A 25744-nucleotide genomic window follows, 5' to 3' on the forward strand; every position below is an offset into this window, starting at 1 on the left:
TTAAAATCACGCCCTCACTCTGCTCACATCCGCCTTTTCTAAGGTTTGCCAGAAATTGTTGAGCTGACCTGCTGAGCAGCTCGGGGTGAAAGCCCAGAGCCGGGGAAGAAACTAAAGTGAGAAGAGGAGATGCAGGGATAGTAGAAAGCTGGTCTTATTAAGCGTGGGGACAGCCTGGATCATGGCCTGTGTGGACACCTGTGAACTTCTTTTGAGATTCAAGCCCTTTAGGATCAGAAACAACAAAAGCTTTGAACAATATTGGTCATGACAGGAACTGTCCAGGTTCTCCTCAGTAACCAAGGGAAAAGAAAGCTGAGGGTAAGTGAGGGAAGAGCCACTTGCAAGAAGTTGAGGTCCGGGGATGGTGCTGGAGGGGTACCAAATGTACGGAACAGTAAAACTGCTGGTCTCCAACAGTAATGGAAATGGGGGCAGCGGAAAGGTGGACGGACGGTCACTTGAACTGCTGCTAGCAATACATGAGCTAGCTGCCAGCGATGCTATCCTGCTCAGGTTAGAAACGAGCTGCTGAATTCCAGATCAACTGGCTGAGCCGCAGCAGGGACTTGGCAAGTCCACATGTCAGCAGAGGAGTGGAGCAGTGCCAAGGTAAGAGGGCGAGCTGTAAGAATACAACGTTGTTCAATTCTGAGTGGGAAGGTCTGCTTATTACATGGTAATCACACCTGTGCTAGCACTAATTTAGCTGGCACAGGTACCAGCGAAGGAGGTCTTGTGTTAACAGGTTCAATTTATATTGCAACAACATCCTGGTTAGGAGCCTCGCGCTATCTCCTTGGGCTCTGGGGGGAGGATGCTTTGAACAGGAGCAGCGTTGTATTGACAAGGGAAGTGGCACTTAAGCTGCCAACATTTCATTTTGAGATGATCTCAAAACACTACTTTTTCCAAGTAGATCAGAGAAAGTTGGGTAGCCTGAGAGGAAAATTGCTTTGTTTTTGTCAAGACACATCCTTAGCCTAGCAGGCACAGGCGGAAGGGGACTGAAGAAACCAATTGTCTTTTAATGAGTAAGAACATTATAGCATTCAGGATTGCTCGGTGGCAGCCTGTGTTTCCCTTGTCTTTGCTGCGCGGTGGTGGGGAAGCAGGAAAAGTGATGTTTAGTTCCACTTTTAATCTGCGTTTGGACAGGTCTGGCTGTAAAGCGCGGCAGAGGCTGAACATGCAAATCAAGCTGGCAGTGGCACTAAGAGGATCTCGGGTTTAACAAAGAAAACATTTTAAGGACGCTTCCACCAAATGTAAGCATTTATTAAATACAAGAAAAAAAAGCAGAATAAAGGTATTTAAACAAGTGGCGATCAACTCTGCAATGGTATTTCCTGGGGGAAAAACGCTACAGCCAGTTGAGTGGGAAAGCTAGGGCTGTGCTGCTTTTCTGAGGGTCAAGAGGATACTTCATCTGAGAAACTCTTAGTGTGAAAATAGAATAAATTAAGTACAGTCGCTCAGCTGACAGCTTTGGGTTGTGTGCACCATTTCTCGTGCAAGAGAAACGGGAGCGATGGATCGTTTTACTTGCTGCTTCCCTTTTGTACAAAATATTTACATCTGTTGCAAGTAAATACAAAGAATTACAATGTCTTAACCCATCAGTGCGGGATTCAAAGCAAGTAGCCTGGACCGGGCTCCTAGCAGGCTAGCTCTCTGGATGGATGCCGTTTCAACGGCAAGAGAGGGTTGTTCGTTTCCAGCCCCAAGTAATAAGGACACAGAATACATCTCGAGGGATGTTAATCTTCTTTTATGCAAGTGTACACTGTATGGCCAAGAGCACTTAACAGGTTAATGCTGTGCAAGGTACCGAGATGGACACGACAGACTAGAACTAATACCCGACTTCTGCATTTTCCATTGTTTAGTGTAATTTTACATTCTGAATGAGTACCCGAATAAATGAACACTCACACACCAAGGCTGGCTTTGAAGGACAAGCTTACTACAGATAACGTTCAGTTCATTCAAAGCGCAGGAAAGTGATGATGGTTAGAAAAAGCTTTAATTCAAGGCCATTGGGCTACAGTCCACACCACTGCAGCGCGTCACTCTAGGAACATTCTTTACACCGACTCTTGCCCGAGGGCTCACACCACTCTCCAAGTACAGCAGAAGTAGATGGCTCTGGATTATTGTCGTCACGTTTTTTTCCTGTAGTAACGAGCTTCACTTACACAAACGGGGTGTAAAGAGCAGAGGAAAAGTTTGTTACTTGCAACCATAAATAATCGTAATAAATACGTATCAAGTAACTACGGCGCACGCTTTCAGGGCCAAGATGGGGTACGTTTTACCCAGATGTGCTCTCTGGAAGGAGAAGAAACGTTAGCAGCAGTTGTCTTACTCACAGCTGGGATCAGATCCTGGGAAAGGATTGGAATAGCGAGTTCTCACACCTCTCCCCGTGAGGTATTTGACAAAATTTTACGCCCGCTAGGTTAAGGTCTTGAAAAGAGCCATGAAAACCATACAAAACCAGTGTTCAAAAGAAAACCAAAGCATCTCATCACCAGCAGCAACAGTGCTTCTTCCATGAAGCTCCAAAGACATTCTCACATTCCTCTTACTCAGCAAGTTTGACTTTTTGGACTGGAATTCGGTTGTTTCAAGCAATTTCTTCTGCTTCGTCTTCCCTTGGTCTCTGTAAACTCTACATGTGTTTGCCCTTAATCTGAATGATATTTCAGCTACATATATGCTTCTACCAGAAAATGGACAAAATTCAAGAGTAAATATTATTCCTACGTGGAACTGTTTCTTGGGGAGTGAGATGTGTTATAAAACGGTAACACAGTTTTTCTAACAATAGGATCTGGAGCCTTCGTACGCCAACAACTACCTCTACGACGGGGTCTCTCTCGCACACCTGGCCACTCGCTCACAGAACAACAGGAAAAGACGCATTTAGGGCTCTCCTTGTTTGCACACAGTACCCTTCAGTCACCACACACTCGTCACTCCCACTATTCACAATAATATACAGTAAATACAGCGTTTCAATTCCCATGACCACGGACAAGCCAAACAATGAGTGTAGTCTGTCTTCTAAAGAGACATGTATATTAACCACCTTAAAGTACAGTCACGCACACAGTCACGGATCTCGATGTGGTTAGATGTGCACCGGACGCACCTGAAGGAAATAACTAACGCGAAGCTCAGTACTGGCACTTAACGGACAGTAGTACAGAGCTCAGGACAGCAGTCACGTCAACGTCCTCTCCGGTTCTCCAGCTTGTTCATTGGAGTCCAGTTCAAAATGGTGTAACCAAGTGTTGCTTTGTTTCTAAATGCACCTGGCACAGGGCAAAGTTTTTTGCATTAGTGAAGGAAGATACGTGTGCTGTTCTTTACCACTGCAGAACGTATTTCACAACGTATGATACATACAATGGTTTAACATAAAGGATCGTTACCTCTCTTTGCCTTTATCTTTCCATATAAAATAGAAGCTCTATTCTTCAAACCAGCACCTTTGTGCCTCCCGTTCCCACCCTAGCCCACCCCGTTCTGTGTCACATTTTTAGGATAATTTATTTTAGCTACATCATTTCTGAGTACAAAAACAAAATGAGGGGCCTGTAACTCAGGTTCTGATTACAGGGAAAGTCTGCGGAGAAAGTTACATCCTTCTATAATGCCACAGAAAATTAAAGATCACTGAAGGAATTCTTGCGTCAAGTGGCTGAATATAAAGGCAAGGACATCTTGGTTAGGGTCCTCATGGTCCTTCCACTGTCCTATGTTTTAGCCAAATGCAGACTTGGAAGAGGAATGTTTCAAAAGAAGACTACTTGAGTTGTGGAGGGGATGCCAGTGACTTGGGGTAAGAACTCTTTGCGAAATGTAAACACTGGCAACAGAAAACCTGTTACCAAATGGCACAGCCCAAGAGAAGGCTAAACGTTGCCTCTATCCACTTCAGAAAGCAAACCCTCGAAACTTGGAAACGAGAGGTAATGTTCCGACGTCATGGAAAGGAGGGCAGCTGCTTCTCTTCAGTTAATCCCATTTTTGTACTCAGAAATGTTTCAGGGCAGAAAGATTCGTAGACATTTACATCTGAGCTCTCATGACCTCAGAATGCTCAAGTTTGTTGTGTTCGCAAGGGCAACACAATTTAAATTACAAAATTAGAAATGTACATGTTTAAAGGTTTTTTTTTAAATTAAATTATACAACAAACTGGTCATTACTAAACTATCCTACAAATATTCCACAAACAAGGCAGCAAAATAACCAGTCCACCACAAAATCTACAAATACAAAAAATGTAAGTCTTCCAGTAATTACTGTAACAGGAACAAAAGTTCAGAAAATAAATTAGCCTCCAACTCTTCACATAGTGTCACAGGAGGTATTTGCATGTGAATCGAAGGGTTTCCAACACAGCAGAGTCCCGAAACAATCCTCCAAGGAGTCGTTCTTAGTCTTGGTCTTACTCAACTCAGCCGCTAAGTGGATCCTCCCGGTAGTGAATGGCATACCGAAGCTTTTCCAGCATTATGTCCAGAGAGGAGTACTGAGGAAGTTTTATCATGAACATGCACGTTTCAACGCGGATATATCGAGAGTCCGGAGACCCTGGAAAGGAACCACAGGGACATCCAGTAACACACTGCACTTTTACTTTGTATTCACACTTCATTTTCCAAGGATGTTAATTTTTACTGTGTAAGCTTAGCCGATGTCAAAGGAATGGGATCCCTGTCAGGTTTTGGTGGGTCTCACACCAACAGGCTCACTGGAATTTATGCCTGGAGGTCCAAGGTTTAACTGACAGTGTGGCAAGTCTAGAAGCACAGCAAACTACAGCAGTTTGAATCTCCCCATGCTCCTTCCCTCTGCCATTCCAGCTCTGTAGCGATACAAAGCCAAACTGTGGGTTATTCTGAATCTTTAAAAGCTATTTTATTCCCTTTAAATATCTTATACAGCACAGTGGGGGGACAACCCGCAGCATGGACAACCACTGTGTGGCATGGGATATCGGGGAGGGGACAGGCAGCGTAGCAGCAGATAGGGCAGGACGCAGAGCAGCAGACTGGACAGAGGAAGGAGATCAGAGTGGCACCTAGAGCACATCTTACAAGCAGCAGGATAGCCTCTTTCCCTAGTTCTAGCCATATCCCACACGGTTACTGTGCTGTCATTCTTCTGAGTAAGGAAGGATTTTTTTTCCCTTTACAAAAGCAATAAGGACTGAAGAGAAAACTCAAGCACAGCTACATCCTTTACACGCCAACCACTGACGGGCCTACCTGCAGCTCCATCCGGTGGTGCAATCTTCATGGGGTAGGGCGGGACATGTGCAGTGTCAGGCCCTCCATCTTTGCACGGACACGTGAAGGGGATTCGCTCCTGGTTGCAGGCAAATTTGATGAATTTGCAGAGTTCTTCCTGAGTAAACATCTCTAATGCCCCCCAGAAAAACTCAATGTGTTGGTCTGTTTCCATCAGCCCCACCTGGTACATGGTATGTGCCTAGGAGACAGAGAAGGAAAGACAATGGAATTAGATCCAGAGGGGAAGGACACAATGTCCACTGCCTTTTTCCCTCAAATGCTTCTATCACTTTCCTTTAAAGGAAGATGAGATCATGGAGATGATACTCCCTTCACCCTCCTGGTAGCCTGACCCAGTTTCCACAGTCTCACGCACCCATGAAAAGTCAGTCACTCAACCTGGTGCATGGTGAACAGTCAGACACTGCCCTGGGCTTTGGTTTGGCCACCCTATTTCAGTCCACACCAGGCTGCTCTGTGCACAGTCTCCATGGATTGCTTTTAATACACTGGCCGGCCACAGTTCCAGACTGCTGCTGCAGCAAGGCAAACACGTTTGAAGAGGTGACTTTTTTTAATACAGGTGGCTAGCAGTATTAAACAACCCAGCAGGTTGCAAACAGTTCCTCCAGGCAGTACAGGCTGCTCACCGTGTAAAATGAAAGGCCAAGGCTAAGTACAAATACAAGCAGTCTCTCCCTGGGCAGGCTTCCCCTGGGGAAAGGTCCCGCCAACACACTGCCTGATGTGGACTGACCAGGTCCACGTCAGTACTTGGTACCTTTAGGAACTCCAGGTTGATGTATGGTAGCCCGCAGGTCCTCAGTTCCATCTCGAGAGGGGTCAGCGTAGTGAGAAGCTGCAGGGGGATGATGGAGCCAAGCCCGGCACGCACAGCCGTCATGCAGTCTGGATTCTGCAGCTCGTGCACCCTCAGGTTCCGGATGGCCGTTGCATACACGTCCTTGTTCTCCCACCTGGCAGGAAGAGGAGAGTCTGTCTGAGAGGGAGCATCTTGCTCTGTGCACAGCCCCGTGCATGGTTTTCCTGACACATTCACAAGGAGCCATCCCTTCCTAAGTTATCCCAGCTCCATCAACACCTGTTATCTTCACGCCTCCCCCTGTCTGCATCCCCAGCACCACAGCTTTCCCCACGTCACAGCTGTTTGGCTTCCTGGTCAAAGCATCATTTCATGTCCCTTTACCCATGTGCAGCGACCTGCCATGAAAGGTTCTACTCACACTACAGGAATGCGCCTGCCTCGAGGGCACAGCTCCACCTCTTCGCCTGTCATGGTCAGGTAGGTGAATTTGCAGCATGGCTTGTTAGGGCAATCGGGGCTCTCGGTGGCTAGGTGCTGGGATGCGATTTCCGCACACAAGGCCTCCAATTCTGCCTCATCATTTATCTAGGACAACATGAGAAGAGCATCACCAGAAGTCGCGCCAAGGGAGTGAGTACAACCGCCCAATCGCATCATCCAAGGACAACGCCACAGGCAGTGCTGGGTAACCTGTGCTTTGGGCAGGGGCATGCCTGGGCCCCAGGTCAGATTTAAGAGTCTAATCTAGCTAATGCACCTCTGTCTGTTCAAAGTTATCACCGTCATTGTGGTTCTAGAGACCGTCGTGCTGTCACTAGTACTTGTGCAGGGTTTGTGTAGTGCTCACAGCATTTCAAACCTTGGCTCTGAGTTACTCCTGCCAAACAATGGATTCACAGCATTAGGTTTCTCCAGGTTTGTCAGCAACCTGTTGAAGGACAAACTCCTTACACTTGCTAATGGGAACGTTTAGGGGAGGCAAATCTGCCCTCCATGCCAGACTGAGTTGCCTTTCCAGATAGGATGCAAGTGTGTAAGATTCTGGCCCTGGCCTTGTGGTTGATTAACAAGGCCCTATGCCTAAAGGGAGTCCAGAGAATGCCACGTGGTTCTACATGACTGGATCAACTTGAAGGGCAAAGCCCTCAGGCAATTCCCTGCAGGCTCTGCTCACAGGAGCAGCTAAAGCTCAGTGCAGTCAGGGCCACGTTTAGAGGAAAAGAAGGAAAGTTACGTTTTCAAACTTTTTGACATAGTTGTATGTCAGGACATCGGCTTCCTGGAGATCCACCTCGGGGTCCAGCAGCGCACCCACCAGCGTCTTCCAGAACGAGGGCAGGAGGTCCAGGGGGAGAGGAACATCTGCTCTAATCGCAATGCCCAGCAGCTGCCCAAATAAGTGAAGCAACTGCTCTTCTGCATAGGTGATAGGGCTGGGTGTCAGAATGTACTTTCCCTTGAAAAACAAACAGACACATGCTTCAACGCCCAGCCTTGCAAGCAGCTGCGCCCACACAGCATGATTTAACAGAGAAACACTTTCATATCTGAGGTGCTGGCCCTTCGCACCAAACAAGCATGTTAAAGGCTGGCACCAGTGGTTTTGTCTCCATGTGGGAATGTGAGGATGCAGAGGGGCACGCTCACCTGCTGCACTGGCTTCATTCTATTACCTAAAGCCGACGGATGGTAACTCCCAGCAGTACAGGCACAAGGCTGGACTGAGCTAATGCAGTCTCCCTGCACGTGACTGACCTACCCCTGAGCTCTGCAGGGAAGGAGCGAGGCCTCGGCTATCATAAGCTCTTTGGGGCATGGACCCTAGACTGCACCTCTGCATCTGTAAAAGGGGCAAGATTCAGAGTTTCCAATCAATCCCCTTGCCTATCTTCATGAGTGGCACTAAGGGCACAGAGTAGGAGTGGCAAAAAGAACTTCATGTGGATACCAGAGCAGCTCTCACAGTCGAACCCTTCGAAGGACATCGCAGACCAGTGCTGATCAAAGGTTAGCATTGTAGAAAGTAGCAGATTCAAAAAAGAGCTCTGGGGGCATTAATTACACCCAAGTCTGAGGCACGGGGTTTGGATTAATGGGAGACACATGGCTAACTTCCTGTTGCTTAGGCAGCAGTTTGGAAATTCCCCTTGCTGTCAGCAGTCCTGTCCCAGGCACCAAAAACACTTGTACCTCCCCGGCATTTTGGAAGAGGAACACCACTGGCTGCAAGTCTGGCCCCTCACCTTGTTCTTGTTGACAGCAGAGCTGGGGCACAGCAAGAGGAGGGAGAGAGATGAGCTCTGTAGCTCTTTGCAGACTTGCCACAGGAAGTGACGAAAAGATCCACCTGAAAAAAACGGGGCAACGTCCTTGTCAGCTGCACTGCAAGAGTCTCCTCCCCCGTGAAATCACACTTTATCATTTGAGATTCGCATATGGAATGCACTGGGTTGCGTCCAGTGACCATCCACGCTCATGACATGAGAACACGCAGCGGGTTAATTTTCTGCGCACTTCAGTATTCAAGCTCTGCGCATTGTCTTCAAGCGCTGGATGTTCATTTCAGATTGCCAGGAGGAAAAGCACAGCCTTCTACAGAGTGCACAAGCTCTGCTCAGATAAGTCAAACAAGTGCCAGGCACTGCAGAGACCAAACTTAGGTTTGTTTTCCTGCTTTATGAAAGGAAAACTTCCTGGTGTTCAAATTCTTATGCATTACAGTCACCATGTCCTCCCCTCTGCCTCAAAACAATACAAAGGGGGTCTGGCCCCCCATGACTACACCGATCTTCAAGCTTAGGGTCAGCCTAGCTTTGATTGCTCTTCCAGTACATTGTGCTTACCGCACCCAGGTCCATGTGGCCTGGACTATAACTCACTTGTTCCATGGACCTCCTCGCCCGTGAAGCGGATGTTAAAGGCGTAGGTGGGATCCCCCCCGCTGGCCAGCTTGACACACAGTTGAGAGGATGGTACGCAGGCGAGCTGTCTAGCTGCCTGGCAGAAGTAGGAGTTTTCTGAAGAACGGATCTCACCTGTGAGAGAAAGCACCTTTCTGAACTGGCATGCATTGTGTGTGTGCTGTGCTCAGCAGCCGCTGAGCTCGGGCACTGAGATGGATTCCAAGTCCCCTTGACAGTAAACGCACACTGATTTCAGAGTGCAACTGCTGCACATACCTCCCACTATCTCCAGCGGATCCAGGGTGATTTCTGGGGCTGCGTGGTCTGCTGTTCTTTGCACTGTAGCATTCAGTACGCGGTTCATTACAGTCACCTTTGTGTCATAAAAGATTAAACCTAAACGCACACACACAGTTTGTCTGTTATTGATCCTTCTGGAAGTTCATTTCCTGAAATCATGCAACATAACATTTGGGAAAGGACCGAAAATGCCGTTAAGTAACAGTCTAAGAGTTGCTCAACCTAGGTGACCTTTGGGCACACTTTACGTTCCAAGTTTATCAGAAGGAAGGTGTTAAATGAGAACTTTTCCACATGGTTTCTGCATCACCAGATTTTTCCTGCATTAGGGAAATATTTCTTGCCAGCCAAACTATGGGCTGTATAGACACGAAGGAAACGTGCATTGCTAAACAGCTTTAAGATACGATGCTCTCTGAGACAGATACCAGATATAAATAAGTGTCACACGGTGCCCCCAAGTCTTGGCTCTATATTAAGGCAGCGCCTAAGAATACCAGACTTCTCCACCCTGGCTTTGTAAGCCATTTTTCTGACTAGCCAGAGGGAGACAGCAAGGCTCTACATCACAACCAATACAGCATTCTACACCTTTGATAACTGCATTTAATCTGGAGAAATAAACCCAGCTACAGTAGCACAAGTCTCAGGCTAATGTGTTGGAGGCTCACATGAAGACATCTATTAGTTACTCTGAATGTCTATGCCTGGTATACATCATTCTGATCTCTAGTTCTCTCGTGGTGGAGACTGCACACCAAGGACGTGATCTTTTCACGGTGCTGCGCCTGGAATGCCCAAGTAAGCTACAGGTGCCAGTGATGTCATTTGAGCCTTATTACCATTATTATTGCTATGACTATTATTATTAACTTTGCAGAAGTACCTGAACCTCCCAAAAGGATGAAGGCACGTTTGTGCCAGGCACCACACAGATGTAGAGGAGACCGTCTCCATTCAACAAATATCTAAAAATTCATGCTGTTTCTAACAAGATGCAGCCTTCTACCAGAGATTCCCACTGCAAATTCTCACAGCACTTCAGCCAGGTTCATTCAAGTGTAGCCCCCCGCCCCCCGGCTCAACTCCCCGCTTCAGGGAGAACAAGGAGTGCTCTCCACCTGAGCAGCTGTCCCTATACAGCTGCCCCTTCAGGCAGTGCATGAGGTTTCTGATGCGGAGGTGAAGCCAGCAAGGCCCTGCCAGAAGGCTGTACTCTCTCCCGCACCCCACAGTCCCATGGATGTCTGTGCCAACCCTGACACACGCAAAGAGCTCTCACAGTCCCCCAGAGTCTGACCTTTGGCCTCTTGCAGCAGTGCGGCGATACTGTTCGTGTACATTTTGGTCTGTCGGAGCTCCACCAGCGGCAGGAAGAAGGTCTCTAATGTGGTGTTCAGAGACTGAAGTAGTGCAAAACGCAGGCGCAGACTTTCAATGGGAACATCTGAGGGGGAACCATACAGAATCAGAGGGTGAAAGGACAGGGCAGGGCAGGGCATCCAATCCTACTCCTCCCTCCTCTAAGGGCCAACTTTCCAGCACACACAGTCTAGGAACCCTACACTCAAAGGACCTGTCCTCACCCTGAAGACCAGTGTCGAGGCACAGTAACAGAGTAATGTGAGGAAACGTGTGTTGCTACAGCCCATGCTATTCTTTTTCTATGGTGAGAGCCAACTAGTCTCCAGGGCTGCCCACCTAGTGCCCTTCCCCAGCACTAAATCCACATTCACTACTAGATCGTTCACACCAAACCCATGAGCAGCCTATAACCTGCACGTACTCAGCAGACATGAGACCCTGGGATCCGCCGCGTCAGCTGGATCCAGATAAACTTCGTGCGGGTGCAGTCGTGCTGGGGTGATTGCAAGGTGACGACAGAGGCGGTTGATGTACTGAACGAGGGCTACATCCATCTCCAAAGTCCACTTCCGGGAAGCTTTCTGTGCATGCCTGGCATCAATGCAGGCGCATCTAAAGGACAAAAAGATTAGAACTGGTGAAATGCAAACAATACCCCAGTTAGAGAGAGCCTATGTTAACCAGAAGCCAGGGGGCTTGCTACTCATCTCTCTTTTCACTTTCCTGAGAACAACTCAGGGGGTCGGACTAGATGATCTCCTCAGGTCCCTTCCGACCTTACCAACTATGAAACTCCTTTAGCACAGGCGTCTGCAAGGACTGTATTACCATACCCCAGCCTCGGTTTCAGCAGTCTGACAAAAGCAACCCCTGTTCAGCAGGCTTACCCACTGCCATAAAGAGTGCAGAGGGGACACAGCAATCAACCAACCCATGGCTTGATCCAAGAGGAGAACAAGGATCTAGTGATGATACTTCTTCATTTTAATGTGGTAACAGATCCTTCTCTTCTCCCTACTGGCACCCCCGCAAAGTAACTGAGGACATCTACTACAACAGTGACATCTATCATGGGGCTCAGAATACAAAGCTGACAAGGCAAGAGGCCACGTGAGCTGGTTTATGCAGTACAAGAGTCCACAGCTAGCCATGAGTTTTGGGAATTAAGTTCTTTTGTTCAAAGCAGATCTCTGTAATTCTGGATATGATCCTACTGCCTAGGAACCACCCTCCTGGCTGCTGAATGGGCATCATCCTGTAAATCATCTTCAAGGGCTTATTTAGCAATTCTGTGTTGAGGCCTTGCAGTCATCTACAGCAGGGGCTCAGCATTAAAGAAGTTTGATAAGACTTGCTGTAGCAAAAATAACCTAGTCCAAATGTGCTCAGATGAAGCCTTCTCTATTGGATATTACTTTTACAGAACTTACCTTTCGAAATGAAGATCATATCCACAGGACAGAATAGCTCGCCAGACACTCCGGATGTCCTGTTTTGCACGGTCAACAACAAATCTGTGAAATCCGTCGAGCGTCAGATACTTCTCTTCAGGGACTGGTAGCACAAATGCAAATATCAAATGCTTAGTGACTCATGACACTAACACATAAGCAGGCCTACGCTGCCCTCAAGTTCACAACCTGAAGACACTGTGTCTGCCAGCTTCCTTCTGGTCTTTCCCTCTTCAGAACGAGGAACTACAGCGCAGCCCCTCCCAGAACAACTCAGTCTCCAAATGTTACGTTGACTAACGTTTACCTCTAAGAGAAGGGTGCTCACTTCTATTTTGCAAATGACCCAGGACCCTCCCCTCCCCAGCTCCACTGAGGGTATTCTTGCCTAGGTATATAATCACAGGACACCTCAAGGCTTCACAGCTGGCTGCTGACACTCCCCTTCAGAGCTGATCCCGTATTTCCAAAAGTGAGGGATGGCATCACAGAGCAAACCCTCACAGTCAACCCCAGCTGGCCGAGAAGTAGACTACCAGGCTCCAGCCCTATGAATGACTGTGCAGTCCACACTGCTGGTGACAGAGGATTCTCTCACACTAGATTACAGAAGTTTTAATGAAAACAGAGCTATTCCACACTTAAACTAGGGAACATAACACATGGGCAAGCTGCACTGCTCTACTGCAGTATCTTTCATTTCCCCCGTATGATGCCTTTAAACTACAAGCTTCTTTAGTAGAGAACTTGGGTTTTTGTAACACCCGCTCTAAGAGCTGCACAAACAAAATAATTCCTTAACCAAGTTCCCCTCAGTTACATCCATCACTCCAGATTCCCACGTAACTCTAGACTTTTAGTTAAACCTGGGCAATGTGGACTTGTGACATGTATTCCCCATTGGTAAATGGGTTCCTTCCCCAGACAAAGTGATGACATGAATGTCTAGGCAGACACTACCTTCCTGTTTCTTTGTGGGAGACTTTTCAGGGTCCTTCTCCTCAGGTTTACTCTTTTCTGGAGACTTTGGCTTCACAGTAGGTTTCTTCTCACTTAACGCTGTTCTGCTAAAGGACAGAACATCTGCATGTTAGAACGCACACTTCCTTATGAGAATAAGCGTCATTATCTGGCCACAATATGAACCACTGCCTTGGCAGAGAGCGCAAAAACTGTGCAGCTCTGAGGGTATGAGTTTTCTAGTTTTCTTTTTTAACTTGTCCCACACGCAGAGAAGAAACCGCTAGTTCCCTAAAGAACAGACAGTTTCTGTACATCAGCTGGAAGCCTCAACGCGCTCACCTGACACTGTTGAGCACAGACTTTTCCTTCGTAGGTGGCTTTGTAACCGGGCGTTTGGTGCTCACGACTTTCACTGGATGCTGCTCTTTGCCCGCCTTGTTATACTTGCTCTTGTCAAACTTTGGCTTGGGCACACCATACTTCCTTAAGATCTGCCAACAGAGAAAATGAACAGTTAGCCTCAAGTCTTCTAAATTATCCAAGCAGGGAATTAAAAAACACATTTTACGAAGTGCTACCTGAGTGAGTTGGTCCTCTAGCACCTTCTTTGGGGGCCGGACATTCGTGAAGAACACGTGGAGAAGGTTTCCAGGGGTCTGAGAATTGATTTGCTCTTTGCTAAGATAAATATCAGCAACTTTAATGGGTTTTGCCGGGGTCAGGCTCAGCATTTGCTCAGAATGGACACAGCTTTTAAAGATTTCTGTGAGGACTTCCCGAGCACCTGGCACCAATTTCTCACCTATTACAAAAAAATAAATTGCGGTACAGATACAAAGGCATTATAAAAAGAGGATTTAAGATTAAGGCACAGGAAAGATATTTTTCTATTGACCCAATATAATATCAAATGCACCTAGTGTATTAGGGATCAAATACACTTTGACAACATTACAAAAAGCAGTTCAGCCTGTGCTACTGCATGCAGCATCTTTCATTTATTTTGATCAGGCAGATTACTAGACTTCTGAGTGGCTTCAGCATTTCTCATATGGTCCTAAGGTTCAGATCACAATCTGTAGAGCTACACAGTAGTATGTGTCAATACTTTAATTATTAGCCAAATTTCCTTTCCCCCTCTTGCCCATCAACAATTAATCTTACACCCCATCTATCATGGAAGAAGTGAGCCATGAATAATGGTTTCCTATTACCTGCCCGCTTTAGAGATGACTGAACATTACTCAGACTGCAAACAAATTTCCACACCATCTATTGGCAAGGAACTAATGAGAAATACTTTTCCCCTTTACTCCTCAATCTATCAATAAAGTACTCTGAATTTGCACCAATGAGAAGGCAGAATCTGCCTTCTTGTCTATGTGCTGAAAGCAAACTATTTGCTAACATGGAAAATACACACCTTTTATTGATTTATCATTGAAATAGTCTTCCAGTGCTGGGCTCCCTTGTGTATCAAATAAACTCTGATTGACAGTAGAAACTGTTAAAATCTCTTCAGTTGACATTTCCATTAGTTCATCTTCACCATCCAGGCTTGACAACCCAATCAGATCACTACTGTTAAATAAACTGGCACGGATTTTCTCTATTTTAGCTCTTGACCTTATCTGTGCAAAAAAAGGAAAGAGTTGAAAGGAATTCTGGCAAGGGACAAATGATCTGCCATCCATGAGTTAATTTTTTATTCTCTTTTCTTGCAGTGACTCAGAATTATACATCCACGTTCACCCTTTCATATACCAAAATTCAGATGCACCTGGCAACATGTCTGCTCTGAGAAAAAAGCTAGCTGAAACTGCTACACCAAAAACTTAATGATACTGGCCTCTTGGGACTTGCTATGCCATATCTCAACTCTGGTAGCCACTCACAGAAATCTTCTGATCAGAAAATAGAGTTGCCGATGATTTGAAAGGCTGACAGGTCACCTGCAGCTCTCCTTTACCATATTGTCTGGCTTCATTTCTCATTTGGAAAAAAACCAGATACAAGCAGCCCTGGGAACCAGAGCTGTGCAGAGGGGAATTGAAACACCAAATAACTTCCTTGAATGCTGTGAGTAATAATCATACATCATTCCCGGAGCTGCTAGAGACCCAGAGCAGGAGTTAACATGATTATGTTGCCATTTTCCTTGTAGAGACCTACTATTTTTTTCAATGGTCATGGCTTTGGGTCAATTAAAAGTTAAGACCAGCAGCTGAATAGTTGCTGTTGAATTATGGTATATTCCTTCTTCAGGAGGAATTGAAACACGTCTAATTCTGAAACTAGAATAAATTAAGGCAGTGTCTGGAAGCCCATTGGGAGACTTTCCACGTAGGCTGAAGGGGTGTAGGAGCACAAGGCTTTCACAACAGGATTTATGCTTGTGGAATTCAGAATACACCTTTTAATATCAAACCATAACACTAATCGAATCAAACAAGGCTCTACACCGAATGGATTGTGCAAAAATCCCCAGTCGGTCACTTTGCATGGTTATGTTCAGAAAGCATGCTGTATTTTAAAGGGTCTGATAAAGCCTGTGGGAAGAAACGATTGGTCACTGCACAGCGGTGGCAGCAATAAATCTGCAGACAGGTTAGTATAGGAAAGAACATCCAAATTCAAATGGGAATACACGTTACACTGCACCCTTGTTGGTTGCATCATTTGTACTGAACAGCTTCGTGTTTACAATAACCTGCCACTCTCCATCCACCACACACAAATGAATTATTAAAGTCATGGTCTCCTTCATAGAAACCCTTCCCCCTTTGCATCCCAGCAGTCCACCCCCAGAGCACTGTGCACAGGGAAGCAAAAAGTCAGATTTTGCAGTTTGAGGAAAACACTGTCATGAAAATCACCCTTATTTGCTAGGGGAGAATCCAACCCGGCTGTTGCAAGGAAACCCGCCTTGCCCGGGGGCTGTTACCTCTACTACTGCAAACCCCTTGATGGGCCGTGACATCAGCGGCTGGTTGTCCAGTGATGTGACCGTGTACATCGATCCAACATCAGACACCGATGCTGTTTCTACGTTGTCCAGCTGTTCCCCCAGGCTGCCAAGGCTGCCAAGGCTTCCAGTGCTGCAAAGCGAAAGGTCTAAGCTTTCCTGGCTGGAAACAACATGAGGTTCTAGCAGTCCTGGTGGAATGGCCAACTCCAGGCCACCTTGAAACTGGTCCACAGAGATATCACTAATTGTCCGAGAGATGCCCTGCGAGCTGCAGAGAGAAGCCTGGCTTGTAGAGGCAGAAGCACTCACGCTCATTGCAGGAGTGACGCTGCTAGAGCTGCTGATATCCAAGCTGTCAGCACTACTCGACACAGTTGGTTTTTCCAACTCAGTCCTACATTCTCCCCCTTCGGCTTTGTCCTTGACCTTTTTCGGGTCCTCTTCCTGCAGAGGGATGTAGATTTCCTCTCTGAAGACCCCACCGTGTGCGTTACATGCCTTCCGGATTGCACTCCTGACAGTACTCTCCTCCAAGTGAGTGGGTATTCCAGAAATCACCAGTAACCGACTGTGAGCTGTTGGACCCACTAGTGCCTGACAAGCATCAGCTACAGCATCATTTGTCACACCCAGCCCTTGGGGGTCCTTTTTAGTCAGGTGTCTGAGAATTATAAGCAGGGTCAGTGCCCTGTGAAACCATAACATGTCCTCAGGTTTGCTTCCTCCTATGCTGAGCATCGTGGTGTCGGTTTCGGCAGCTCGGGCTGAAGTCCGTTTACCTGAAGTCGACGTCTTTTCCCGCTTCATTTTGACTTTCTTCCTCTTTGACAGGAGGCTTGGACTCTGTGGGGTCTGCCCTGGAGACGAGGAGGACGAGGAAGAGGAGTCGCTGAGATTTGGTGCATTTGTTGAGGACATCACGCTAGCTGTTATGCTCATATTGATTGGCAGAGTCACTTCTGCTACAGCAAGGCAGACTTCCATCAGAGCATGAAAATAGGTCGAAAATCTCCCCTGGTCAGCCACTCCGATGCCAGAACCACCACACGCATTTCCAGACACCCAGTTTTGCGTTTCTTCATCATATAACTTGTGCAGTTCTGACTGGAGCGCCATCAGCATAGCCAGGCAGGGGTTCAGCTGGAGTGCAATGGAGGAAGACAACCCAGCTGGGTTTTTTTTCTGTTCCAGGCTGTGAATTTTGCGAAGCAACTCAGCCAAGAGATGAAATAATAGTTCCTTCATGCAAGCTGCCATGTCTGTCGTCCAGAGAAAGTTTCCTAAACAGGATGACAAACAGACTGATCTTGCTGCAACTGGCTTTAGTATGCGATTTGTGACAATGCTGTGCAACAGATACAACATCAACAAGGCCACTTATAAAAACCCGCTGGCTATTTTCTTCCCACAGAGACTGTGCAACCAACAGCTGCATGGTACCATGTAGGTATCACAAAGGACGCTAGGCAAAATGAACCTAAATACTGCACTGCAGAAGGCTTTAGATGTAGCAGCTTTTTCAATTTTGTTTTAAAAAGCAAGAGTATAATCAGACCAATGGCCCCTGAATTCCTGTAATATTCCATTCAATCTCTTTTGTAATGTCAACATCTTTTCAGATTTTATGGTCTGTATGTTTGAAGCCACAATGCATACGTACACTATAAAAAACTTGGCATGGGAAGATAGAGAGGTTGGCAGCTCTGTGAAGACAGCTTGAGCTTCTGGGCATTTGAGGCAGCATAGGAGGCCATTTGTGATAATGAAAAAAAGCAAATTACCTGGATATTTATCTTAAAATGATGAGCAGTGAAACAATTAGTGTTCAGATTTCCAAACTTTAAGGTTTTATGGTTATTTGAGGATGAATACGTCAGTTTACTTGCTCATTAACACCTAGGGTCTCAAGCTGTCTGAAGGCTACCACCGCATCAGTTCATACTCTGTTCATATTTATATTTTTTCCTCCCCAGGGCAATCTCGGGTTCTATGGCAAAAAGTTGTGACTGCAGAACACGCAAAGCTCTGGTTACTAAAAAAAATCTTTCACTGATGACACCAGGAGAAAAAAAGTTAAAGGTCCTTAAATGACTACGTTTTCAAACTGACTGGGGCACTTCTAAATATGTTATCCAGTCATATGAAACATGTCAGCTGGAAAAGTGTCATGTGGTTTTTTTGGTCTTTTTTTAATGCTGAGTTTATTTATAAATATTTGAAAAGGTGAAATCTCATCAACAGACAGTTCTGGACTTTTAAAAAACAGAGTCCCATGACAGTGACTCAAACATGTTTAACTGCTGTCATTTTTCTGTTTTGATGAACATTGCATCTGATCACATTTTTTCACTGGTGCTTATCGGACACTCAAGAAGTACTTTGCTCTCACCTAAAAATTCCACTACTTGTAGAAGAACTGACACAGGAATAGTATCCAGCTCATCTTCGGATTTGCCATCACCATCCTCTGATTTCCAAGTTAAGACTTGTTCAGTAAATGCCATAGCCAGTGGGAATTCAAGGGGGACAGAATGTAGGACTAACACAGCTCCAGGAGGAGGAGATACCCCTAGACAAAATGACAGGGAGAAACAACCTTTACAATTTGATTAAAGCAAATGATGATGCCAAGCCAAAGGTAAAAAAAACCACCAGGCCAGGTGCATGTTTTCATGGAAAGCAGGGCTAATGGAAAATGTTATACAGGAACCGGTGACCAAAGATGATGAAACTTAAGAGTCTTCTGAAGGAAAAGGGCTCTCGCATACACATACTCCTCTCTAAACAAGTCAAGCCACTTCTCCTGCTGGTTGTACAAGAAGAATGCTGTTATTACTATTAATATAATAATACAATATAATAATATAATAATAGTAATTACTATTTCATTTTGCAGCAATGAGTGCCTGCCACAGCACCACCTAGGTTTTGTATTTTATTCAAAAGGCAGCACAGCACCAAGCCAGCTCAGGGTTGAACTTAGCTGCATATACCACTTCCAGCTGTGTGAATTAGAGACACCCAAGGAACACACAGGAACTGACAGGCTTCTGTGAACTGATGCTATCACACTCTGAAGAAGCAACACTTTAAGATTTCCAGAGATATAAAACTTTGTCTGGTTAGTGTTGTACTATAATCCTACTGCTCAATATGCCCCCTCTAAGTTCATACACCAGTGGAGTGCAGATCTGGTGCAAACGGAGGGAACTCCTAAGAGATGACACATCGTCCATCTATTCTAGAAATGGCAAAGGCATATTTACCTAGTTTGATGTGGACCTTGTCAGTGGGGATGATCACAGAAGGGTACTGGTTGGTTGTTGGGGGAGGCGTCAAGCCTGTGTTGGTTGGCGAGGCATCCCGAGGGTAACACACTGCCTCAATGAGGTTTAACTGGCCATTCCGCTTTACTTTATGACCAAGACCATAAACAAGCACTCGAGCCCAGGGAGCCTTATATAGGGAGGAGCTAGAAAATAACCAGAAAATAGGTTAGGTGCTTGATCAAAACCCAGACCCAGATCAAAACCCACACCCTTGAGTATGCACGTTGTACCCTTCTGCCATACTAATCCTCCCCACCTCAGAAATCCTTGGTCATTTTTATTTAAAAAAAAAAAAAAGAAGAAAAAAAAAAAAAAGGACCCAAGTCTACCCAGAATTCACAAGGAAGTACTGGGAGGGATAGATCCCACTCCAGCCCTATTGGCCCTGACAGGGTTTGTCATCTTTTCCTTTTCCTGAAGAACTTACTCTTTGCGGAATCCAGACTGACTCTCCTTGCAGGACACAACTACAAAAGCAGCCCCAGGGAAGTTAACATCCATATTGACTTTGGATTCTGAAATAGGAAACTCTTCAGCAGGGAACTGCTCTGGCGCAGTCTGTAAAATGACATTCAAGCATGAAAATCTCAGGGTAGCAAAGCAACAAGCCAAAACTCCTCCTCTTATTGCACAACTAAGGGTGGGATTGCAAATAATTTGACATGTTGAGGTCACTTAGTTTAATACTACACGGGACATCCCATTGCCTAGTATGATTTGAGTAGCATTACAGCATGTTCAGAAAAATGGTGCACTATGACAAACAGTGTTGAGTTTATGAACAGTGATAAGCAGTGTCAAGGTGTTGTGTCAAGAACAAAGGCAACGCACAGAGAAAAGAGAAAGAGTAATACATATTTTAGTAAGTTAAATGTTTCTCATAAACTACAAACACATTCAGAAAGCATCAAGAAGAACACTTTACCTGCAAGAAGGAACAGATTTGTTTTGTGAGTTCTAACAGACTCTCCTCTCCTTGATGCAAAGTCCGGGTGATAGCGACTGTAAGCCATTCCCGGATGGCTTGTGAATTGCCCTGGTAAAACAGGTCTGTGGCAGAACAGTTCTGGGAATGGATGCAGTGTTGCAGGGACTGGGCCAAAAGAATTGAACTCGAACTGATTGTTCCATCTGCAAATGGTGGAGAAAACACAGTGCAGACTTGGGAGGTGACTCTACACTTCTAAGCACTTGGTAAAACAAAAACATTTCAAGAGCCCAGGGATAACAAGGCTCTACAGTATCCTACCTGGTTGCCTTTACCTCAAGGGGACATACAGAAAGCACAGCACCCAGTGGAATAAATCTGTCTGGGGCAGAAGCGAGCAGGGAAAGGTCTTTCTCATGGCTCTGAGTTTTCATGAGCTCACTGATAAATATTTAGGGGCTTCACACTGGAAGTGTCCTTCTGAGTCAAGTCCACTCCCACATTACACAAACAAACATGCTACATAACCACTTTCAGGAACTTCAAGCTGTCAGGTTTTTTGCCCCTACTAGTTCTATTGGGAAACTCCACCTTCTTCTAATATCCAACCTAAATTTATTCATGGCAATTCTGCACCCTCTTCCTCTTGTTTTTGTACCACTGTCCTTCATCTTAATTAGCTCTTTTCTTCTTACAGTGAACATATTATGGTTCAGCCCAGAACTTACTTACCTGCCTTTCTGAGATCACAAGCTTTTCTGCAGCTGTTCATTAATCTAGCAAGAGACTGCTGACTGCGTGCGTTTGTGCAACTTTGAAAAAGTTTAATTATAATGACACTAGTATTTCATGACTTTGTGAAACAAATGGAAAACTGGCAGTTTCAAGAAGCCTCTGAATTTGTTCCATCTTTCACAGGCTTTCTTGAAAGAATACACTGCTTGGGATCACTCTGTTATCATACTGGAAGAACCTGAGTCAAGTATCACTTACCAGGGAGCGGTGGGGCAAGAAGTTGGTTGGACAAGAGCTGAAGATGCTCCAGTGTGATGTCACGGATGGCAGGGATATGAAACAGGCGTGTAAACATGTGTGGAGATTTGGGGGCAAAGATATTCAGGAGAGCCATGCGGCAGTACAGCTTGGCAAGTGAGGCTTCGCATCGCAACAGCTCTCTACAAAAATGCAAAACAGAGTTGAGTTTTCAACACCGCAGGCTGATCTATGCAATAGGAATGGAAATGTTTATTGAACTGATTTTCTATTTACCTATGAATTTGAATATTTGTATTATCCAGAGTAACCAGGCCATTTGTTGCAGTCCTCCGATAACCAGCAGGTGGCCTTTCTAACATATCGATAGGGTACCAGTATCTTACCAGAACGCCTTCGCTTCTGAGGTAAGTCTCCACTTGTACCAACTCATTGACCTGAAATGTCAAGTGCAGTGTCTCAATACACAAGAAGTTTTAGACAAAGAACGCAGAACATACCTTCGACTAACACATGCTATCGTGTTGGGTCATACATGCAGGCTGTAAATGCATTTAAAAACTGAAATACAGCTTTACTCACTGAATCAACATCCAGAACAACACCATGGAGACCAAATGTTTTCAGCATCCCACGAATAGCAAATTTAGGTAAAGCTGTACCAACAGCATTGCTGGCCACATTGTTACTGTCTGGAGAGCGAGTCACCACTGTGAGACCTGGAGATAAAAGGAACAGCATATCTCCAGAAAAATGACAACAAGACGTTTTCTTGATTTAAGTGTAACAGTCTATGCAACTGGACCCTAGCTCCAAAGTAACACAACTTTATCTTTGGCTAGGATACACAAAGAAATCTGTTCTATGCGTTTAGTTACCTAGAAGAGCTGCAGCCATGACTTAACCAAGCACGATGCTGTCCTGGGCCTCATTCTTGCATGCAAAGTTAAAACAGCATTTCAAACCCAACTCTTCCATTACTGATAACATTGAAAGAAAAATCTACCTTTCCGAACTTTATCAATTGTAAATTTGTTTGCTTCATCTTTGATATCTTCAATGGTAGGAAGATAGAGGTCTCTTGGGATACCACCATTTTCCTCATAAAGGAATTCTACCGTCTGTCGGGCTATATCCACCATGCCTGATAACAGAAAAGCCTTTGATTAAATCTGGCTTTGGTCATCTTTGGAACAAACCACACCATCTCTAACAAATGTTTCAGGTCAGATTCTCCAGTTGAGGATTAAAACCCAACCACCACAATGAACCAGTGGTTACTATAAACCACATTCTTCCATCTTTACTCATCTCTGTGAATAAGGGTTAGCAGTATTTGGTTGTATGCCAAGATTTAAAAAAAGAGGGCTACATCAATTCTGACAGTTTTTGGAAAGCATTTCTAGAGTTAAAGCCAATACATTTGCAGACAAGTGATAATCACGGTTCTATAGTGGAGCTAAACTCCTTTACACCCTTGAGTAATTCTGTAGACAGTACATTAGCCACAATGTTGACATTACACAGTATTTAAACCTGTAAACGTGGGCAGCTGGAACAAAAAGTTGCCATCCCCACTTTCTATTATTTAGGCTTGTGGTTCAGTAATTATTTAAGGAACAAGACATTTACAAAGCATCATTCTAAGATGCTGTACATAGACACTTGGAAAACTACCATGGAAAACAAAAGCAGAATTATATGGGTCCATTATGCAGGGTAAGCCTTAAATTATCGCTTCATCTCCCTATCACTCCTTTGATAGTTCCAGTAGAGTATTAGTATGCCTGCCCTGCCACTCAGGATACTGCACTGTACTTTAATGCCTGAATAGCCTCTACACTGGAGACAGACTCTAGGTCCCTAACTGTGCCAAGAGTGAAGGAAGAAAGGATATAAATGGCAGCAGCACTTTGCTTCCCTTCCACCCAAAAGAAAAGTTTTCTTCCAAAGAATTAAGAACACTGCTGTTCCTCATTAGCATCACAGGTAAGTGAAATCCTAAGGCTTATTTTAAAAAATCCTAAGGATTATTTAAAAAGTCCATCAGCTAGGCTGATTACAACTAATCTATTTTGCATTAGAGTCCAGGATTGCTATTACCAAGGGGTGTGTTAAATGAAGATTAATGAGTCAAAGGATTAAAATGGTCTTGAAACAGAAAATAAGAAAGCATGATCTTTAAGGGAAAGTCATAGCACAAGAGTTTGTTTAAGAGCTATCTAAACAGAAATGTTTCTCTCTCTCTTTAATAAGAGCATCCTATTGTAATCGGCATGAAGAGATAGTACCCTCATTTTCATCCCATGAAGGAGGTCAGCATTACACCTCAACATCAAGGGATATGGAACAAGGATTACACTGTTACTCACATGCCAGCTCTCTCAAACTCTCACGTGACAAATGGAGTTAGTATCCACGTGGTAGGGGAATAAAACATTACTTCTGGAACAAATGGGCAGAAGTAGTTGGATTTACAGTACACATTTTGTATTAAACATTCATGATGAGTGATGTCTGTGTGGAAGATATAGGGGAAAGCTGACATCTCTCCTGCTGAGCAGAGAATTGCCTATGAGGTTGTGCCTTCCAAATTTGTGCTGAAATGGAAGTAAAGACCCTTCTGTAGCATCTTTCTGCTTTGTCCAAGTCACCAGTTTATCAATATGAAAGAAGGGAAAGGAAAAACTAATAACAATGCTATGGTTTCCATCAGAGAAGTACAATTCATTCATATATATTGCCTGCAAGATGTTACAGTTGTAGTCTCTGCTGTTACATAGTGCTCAGTATCTGAAGAACAGTACAAAATCGAGCACACCACCAAAAGTTCATGAGAGGTATGGTAGTTTGTCAAGGACTTTTGGTTAAAAGGTATGTTGTGCATAAAATTAAATATAAAAACCTTTGTTAATGCAAGGGGATAATGGATCAAAAGATTCTAAAAGCAGGGTCGCCAATTGGCTGGAGGGCCGCACCCAGAGAGTGGTGGTGGACAGGACATTTTCGACCTGGAGGGGTGTGGGCAGTGGGGTCCCCCAGGGCTCGGTCCTTGGGCCCGCACTGTTCAATATCTTCATCGGCAATTTGGACGAGGGGGTGAAAAGCACCTTGTTCAAGTTCGCAGGTGACACTAAGATGTGGGGAGAAGTGGGCACACTAGAAGAGAGGGACAGGCTACAACTAGATCTCGACAGGTTACAGGGGCGGGCGGATGAGAACAGGATGGGTTCCAATACGGACAAGTGCAAGGTGCTGCACCTGGGGGGAAGAACCAGCAGCATACCTACAGGCTGGTGAGCTCCCTTCTCTTCAGTGCAGAGGCAGAAAAGGATCTTGGAATCAATACTGATTCCAAGATGAACATGGGCCGCCAATATGGGGACGCGGTCAGGAAGGTCAACTGCACTTTGTCATACATCCATAGATGCATCACAAGCATGTCCAAGGAGGTGATCCTCCCCCTCTATGTGACATTGGTCAGGCCGCAGTTGGAGTACTGTGTCCAGTTCTGGGCACCGCACTTCAGGAGGGATGTGGACAACATGGAGAGGGTCCAGAGGAGGGCCACTTGCATGATTAGGGGGCAGCAGGGCAGGCCCTACGAGGAGAGCCTACGGGACCTGAGCCTACGGGATTAGAGGGGATCTAGTGGCTGCCTAAAAACTTGCCAGGGGGGACCAGCAGGCAGTGGGAGAGTCCCTGTTCCCCCCAGCACTACCGGGGTAACAAGGAACAATGGCCATAACTCGACTGAGAGTAGATTTAGGCTAGATATCAGGAGGCACTACTGCACTGTCAGGACGGTAAGGATCTGGAACCAGCTTCCAAGGGAAGTGGTGCTTGTCCTTACCCTGGGGGTCTTCAAAAGGAGGCTAGACAGCCACCTAGCTGGGGTCATTTGACCCCAGAATCCTTTCCTGCCCATGGCAGGGGGTTGGACTAGATGATCTGCTTAGGTCCCTTCCGACCCTACCAACTATGATTAATTCCACCAAATCCTGTGCATTTTACACAAAAAAAAATTAGAAAAACACTGAAAAATACAATATAACACATTGTTGGTTGAATCTTAACAGTTAGGTTCTCAGATATTGCAGATTTTACTGTGCAGTTTAAATGCATTACACTATAGTTTGCTTCCTCTCCCATCATTAATCACATACAATTATAACCACAGAAATAAACATTCAATAATCATACCTAGCTGTAAGGCACCCTTAATCTGGTCCAAACCAGATTTCCTTTCAGCTTCGTTACGAAACCGTCTTCTAATGGTAGGGAAAACTTTAGTTTCCCAGGCTTTCACCAACAAGGCATAGTGATCCTCCTACAAAGAAAAGTCAAACAGAAAACAATGAAGAAACTGAAGTTTCTTGAAAATGAAAAACCTGTAGTTCATGCATTTG

General features: G+C 45.3%; 1 protein-coding gene across 7 annotated transcripts in view; it reads right to left on the reverse strand.

The window, feature by feature from the left end:
- Window positions 1-1257: 1257 nt before the first annotated feature.
- HECTD4 (HECT domain E3 ubiquitin protein ligase 4) overlaps window positions 1258-25744 on the reverse strand; it is a 102051-nt gene continuing 77564 nt past the window's right edge. For 6 of the 7 annotated variants that reach the window (XM_059713376.1, XM_059713374.1, XM_059713380.1 and 3 more), the window contains exons 52-76: window positions 25539-25665; window positions 22342-22479; window positions 21918-22054; window positions 21612-21772; window positions 21336-21517; window positions 20340-20545; window positions 19842-19972; window positions 19352-19557; window positions 18475-18654; window positions 16062-17365; window positions 14541-14748; window positions 13696-13919; window positions 13457-13608; window positions 13115-13221; window positions 12134-12257; window positions 11125-11315; window positions 10639-10785; window positions 9315-9434; window positions 9015-9170; window positions 8379-8482; window positions 7370-7591; window positions 6554-6720; window positions 6091-6286; window positions 5286-5508; window positions 1258-4608 (exon numbers count right to left, since the gene is read on the reverse strand). In XM_059713376.1, coding sequence (XP_059569359.1) covers window positions 4472-4608; window positions 5286-5508; window positions 6091-6286; window positions 6554-6720; window positions 7370-7591; window positions 8379-8482; window positions 9015-9170; window positions 9315-9434; window positions 10639-10785; window positions 11125-11315; window positions 12134-12257; window positions 13115-13221; window positions 13457-13608; window positions 13696-13919; window positions 14541-14748; window positions 16062-17365; window positions 18475-18654; window positions 19352-19557; window positions 19842-19972; window positions 20340-20545; window positions 21336-21517; window positions 21612-21772; window positions 21918-22054; window positions 22342-22479; window positions 25539-25665 — 5250 coding nt within the window. In that variant the 3' untranslated portion in view covers window positions 1258-4471. The remainder of the gene's footprint in view (window positions 4609-5285; window positions 5509-6090; window positions 6287-6553; window positions 6721-7369; window positions 7592-8378; window positions 8483-9014; window positions 9171-9314; window positions 9435-10638; window positions 10786-11124; window positions 11316-12133; window positions 12258-13114; window positions 13222-13456; window positions 13609-13695; window positions 13920-14540; window positions 14749-16061; window positions 17366-18474; window positions 18655-19351; window positions 19558-19841; window positions 19973-20339; window positions 20546-21335; window positions 21518-21611; window positions 21773-21917; window positions 22055-22341; window positions 22480-25538; window positions 25666-25744) is intronic. The other variant, XM_059713375.1, reaches the window with a different exon arrangement.

Source organism: Alligator mississippiensis, chromosome 10, assembly GCF_030867095.1.
Source record: "Alligator mississippiensis isolate rAllMis1 chromosome 10, rAllMis1, whole genome shotgun sequence".
Lineage (NCBI taxonomy): Eukaryota > Metazoa > Chordata > Crocodylia > Alligatoridae > Alligator > Alligator mississippiensis.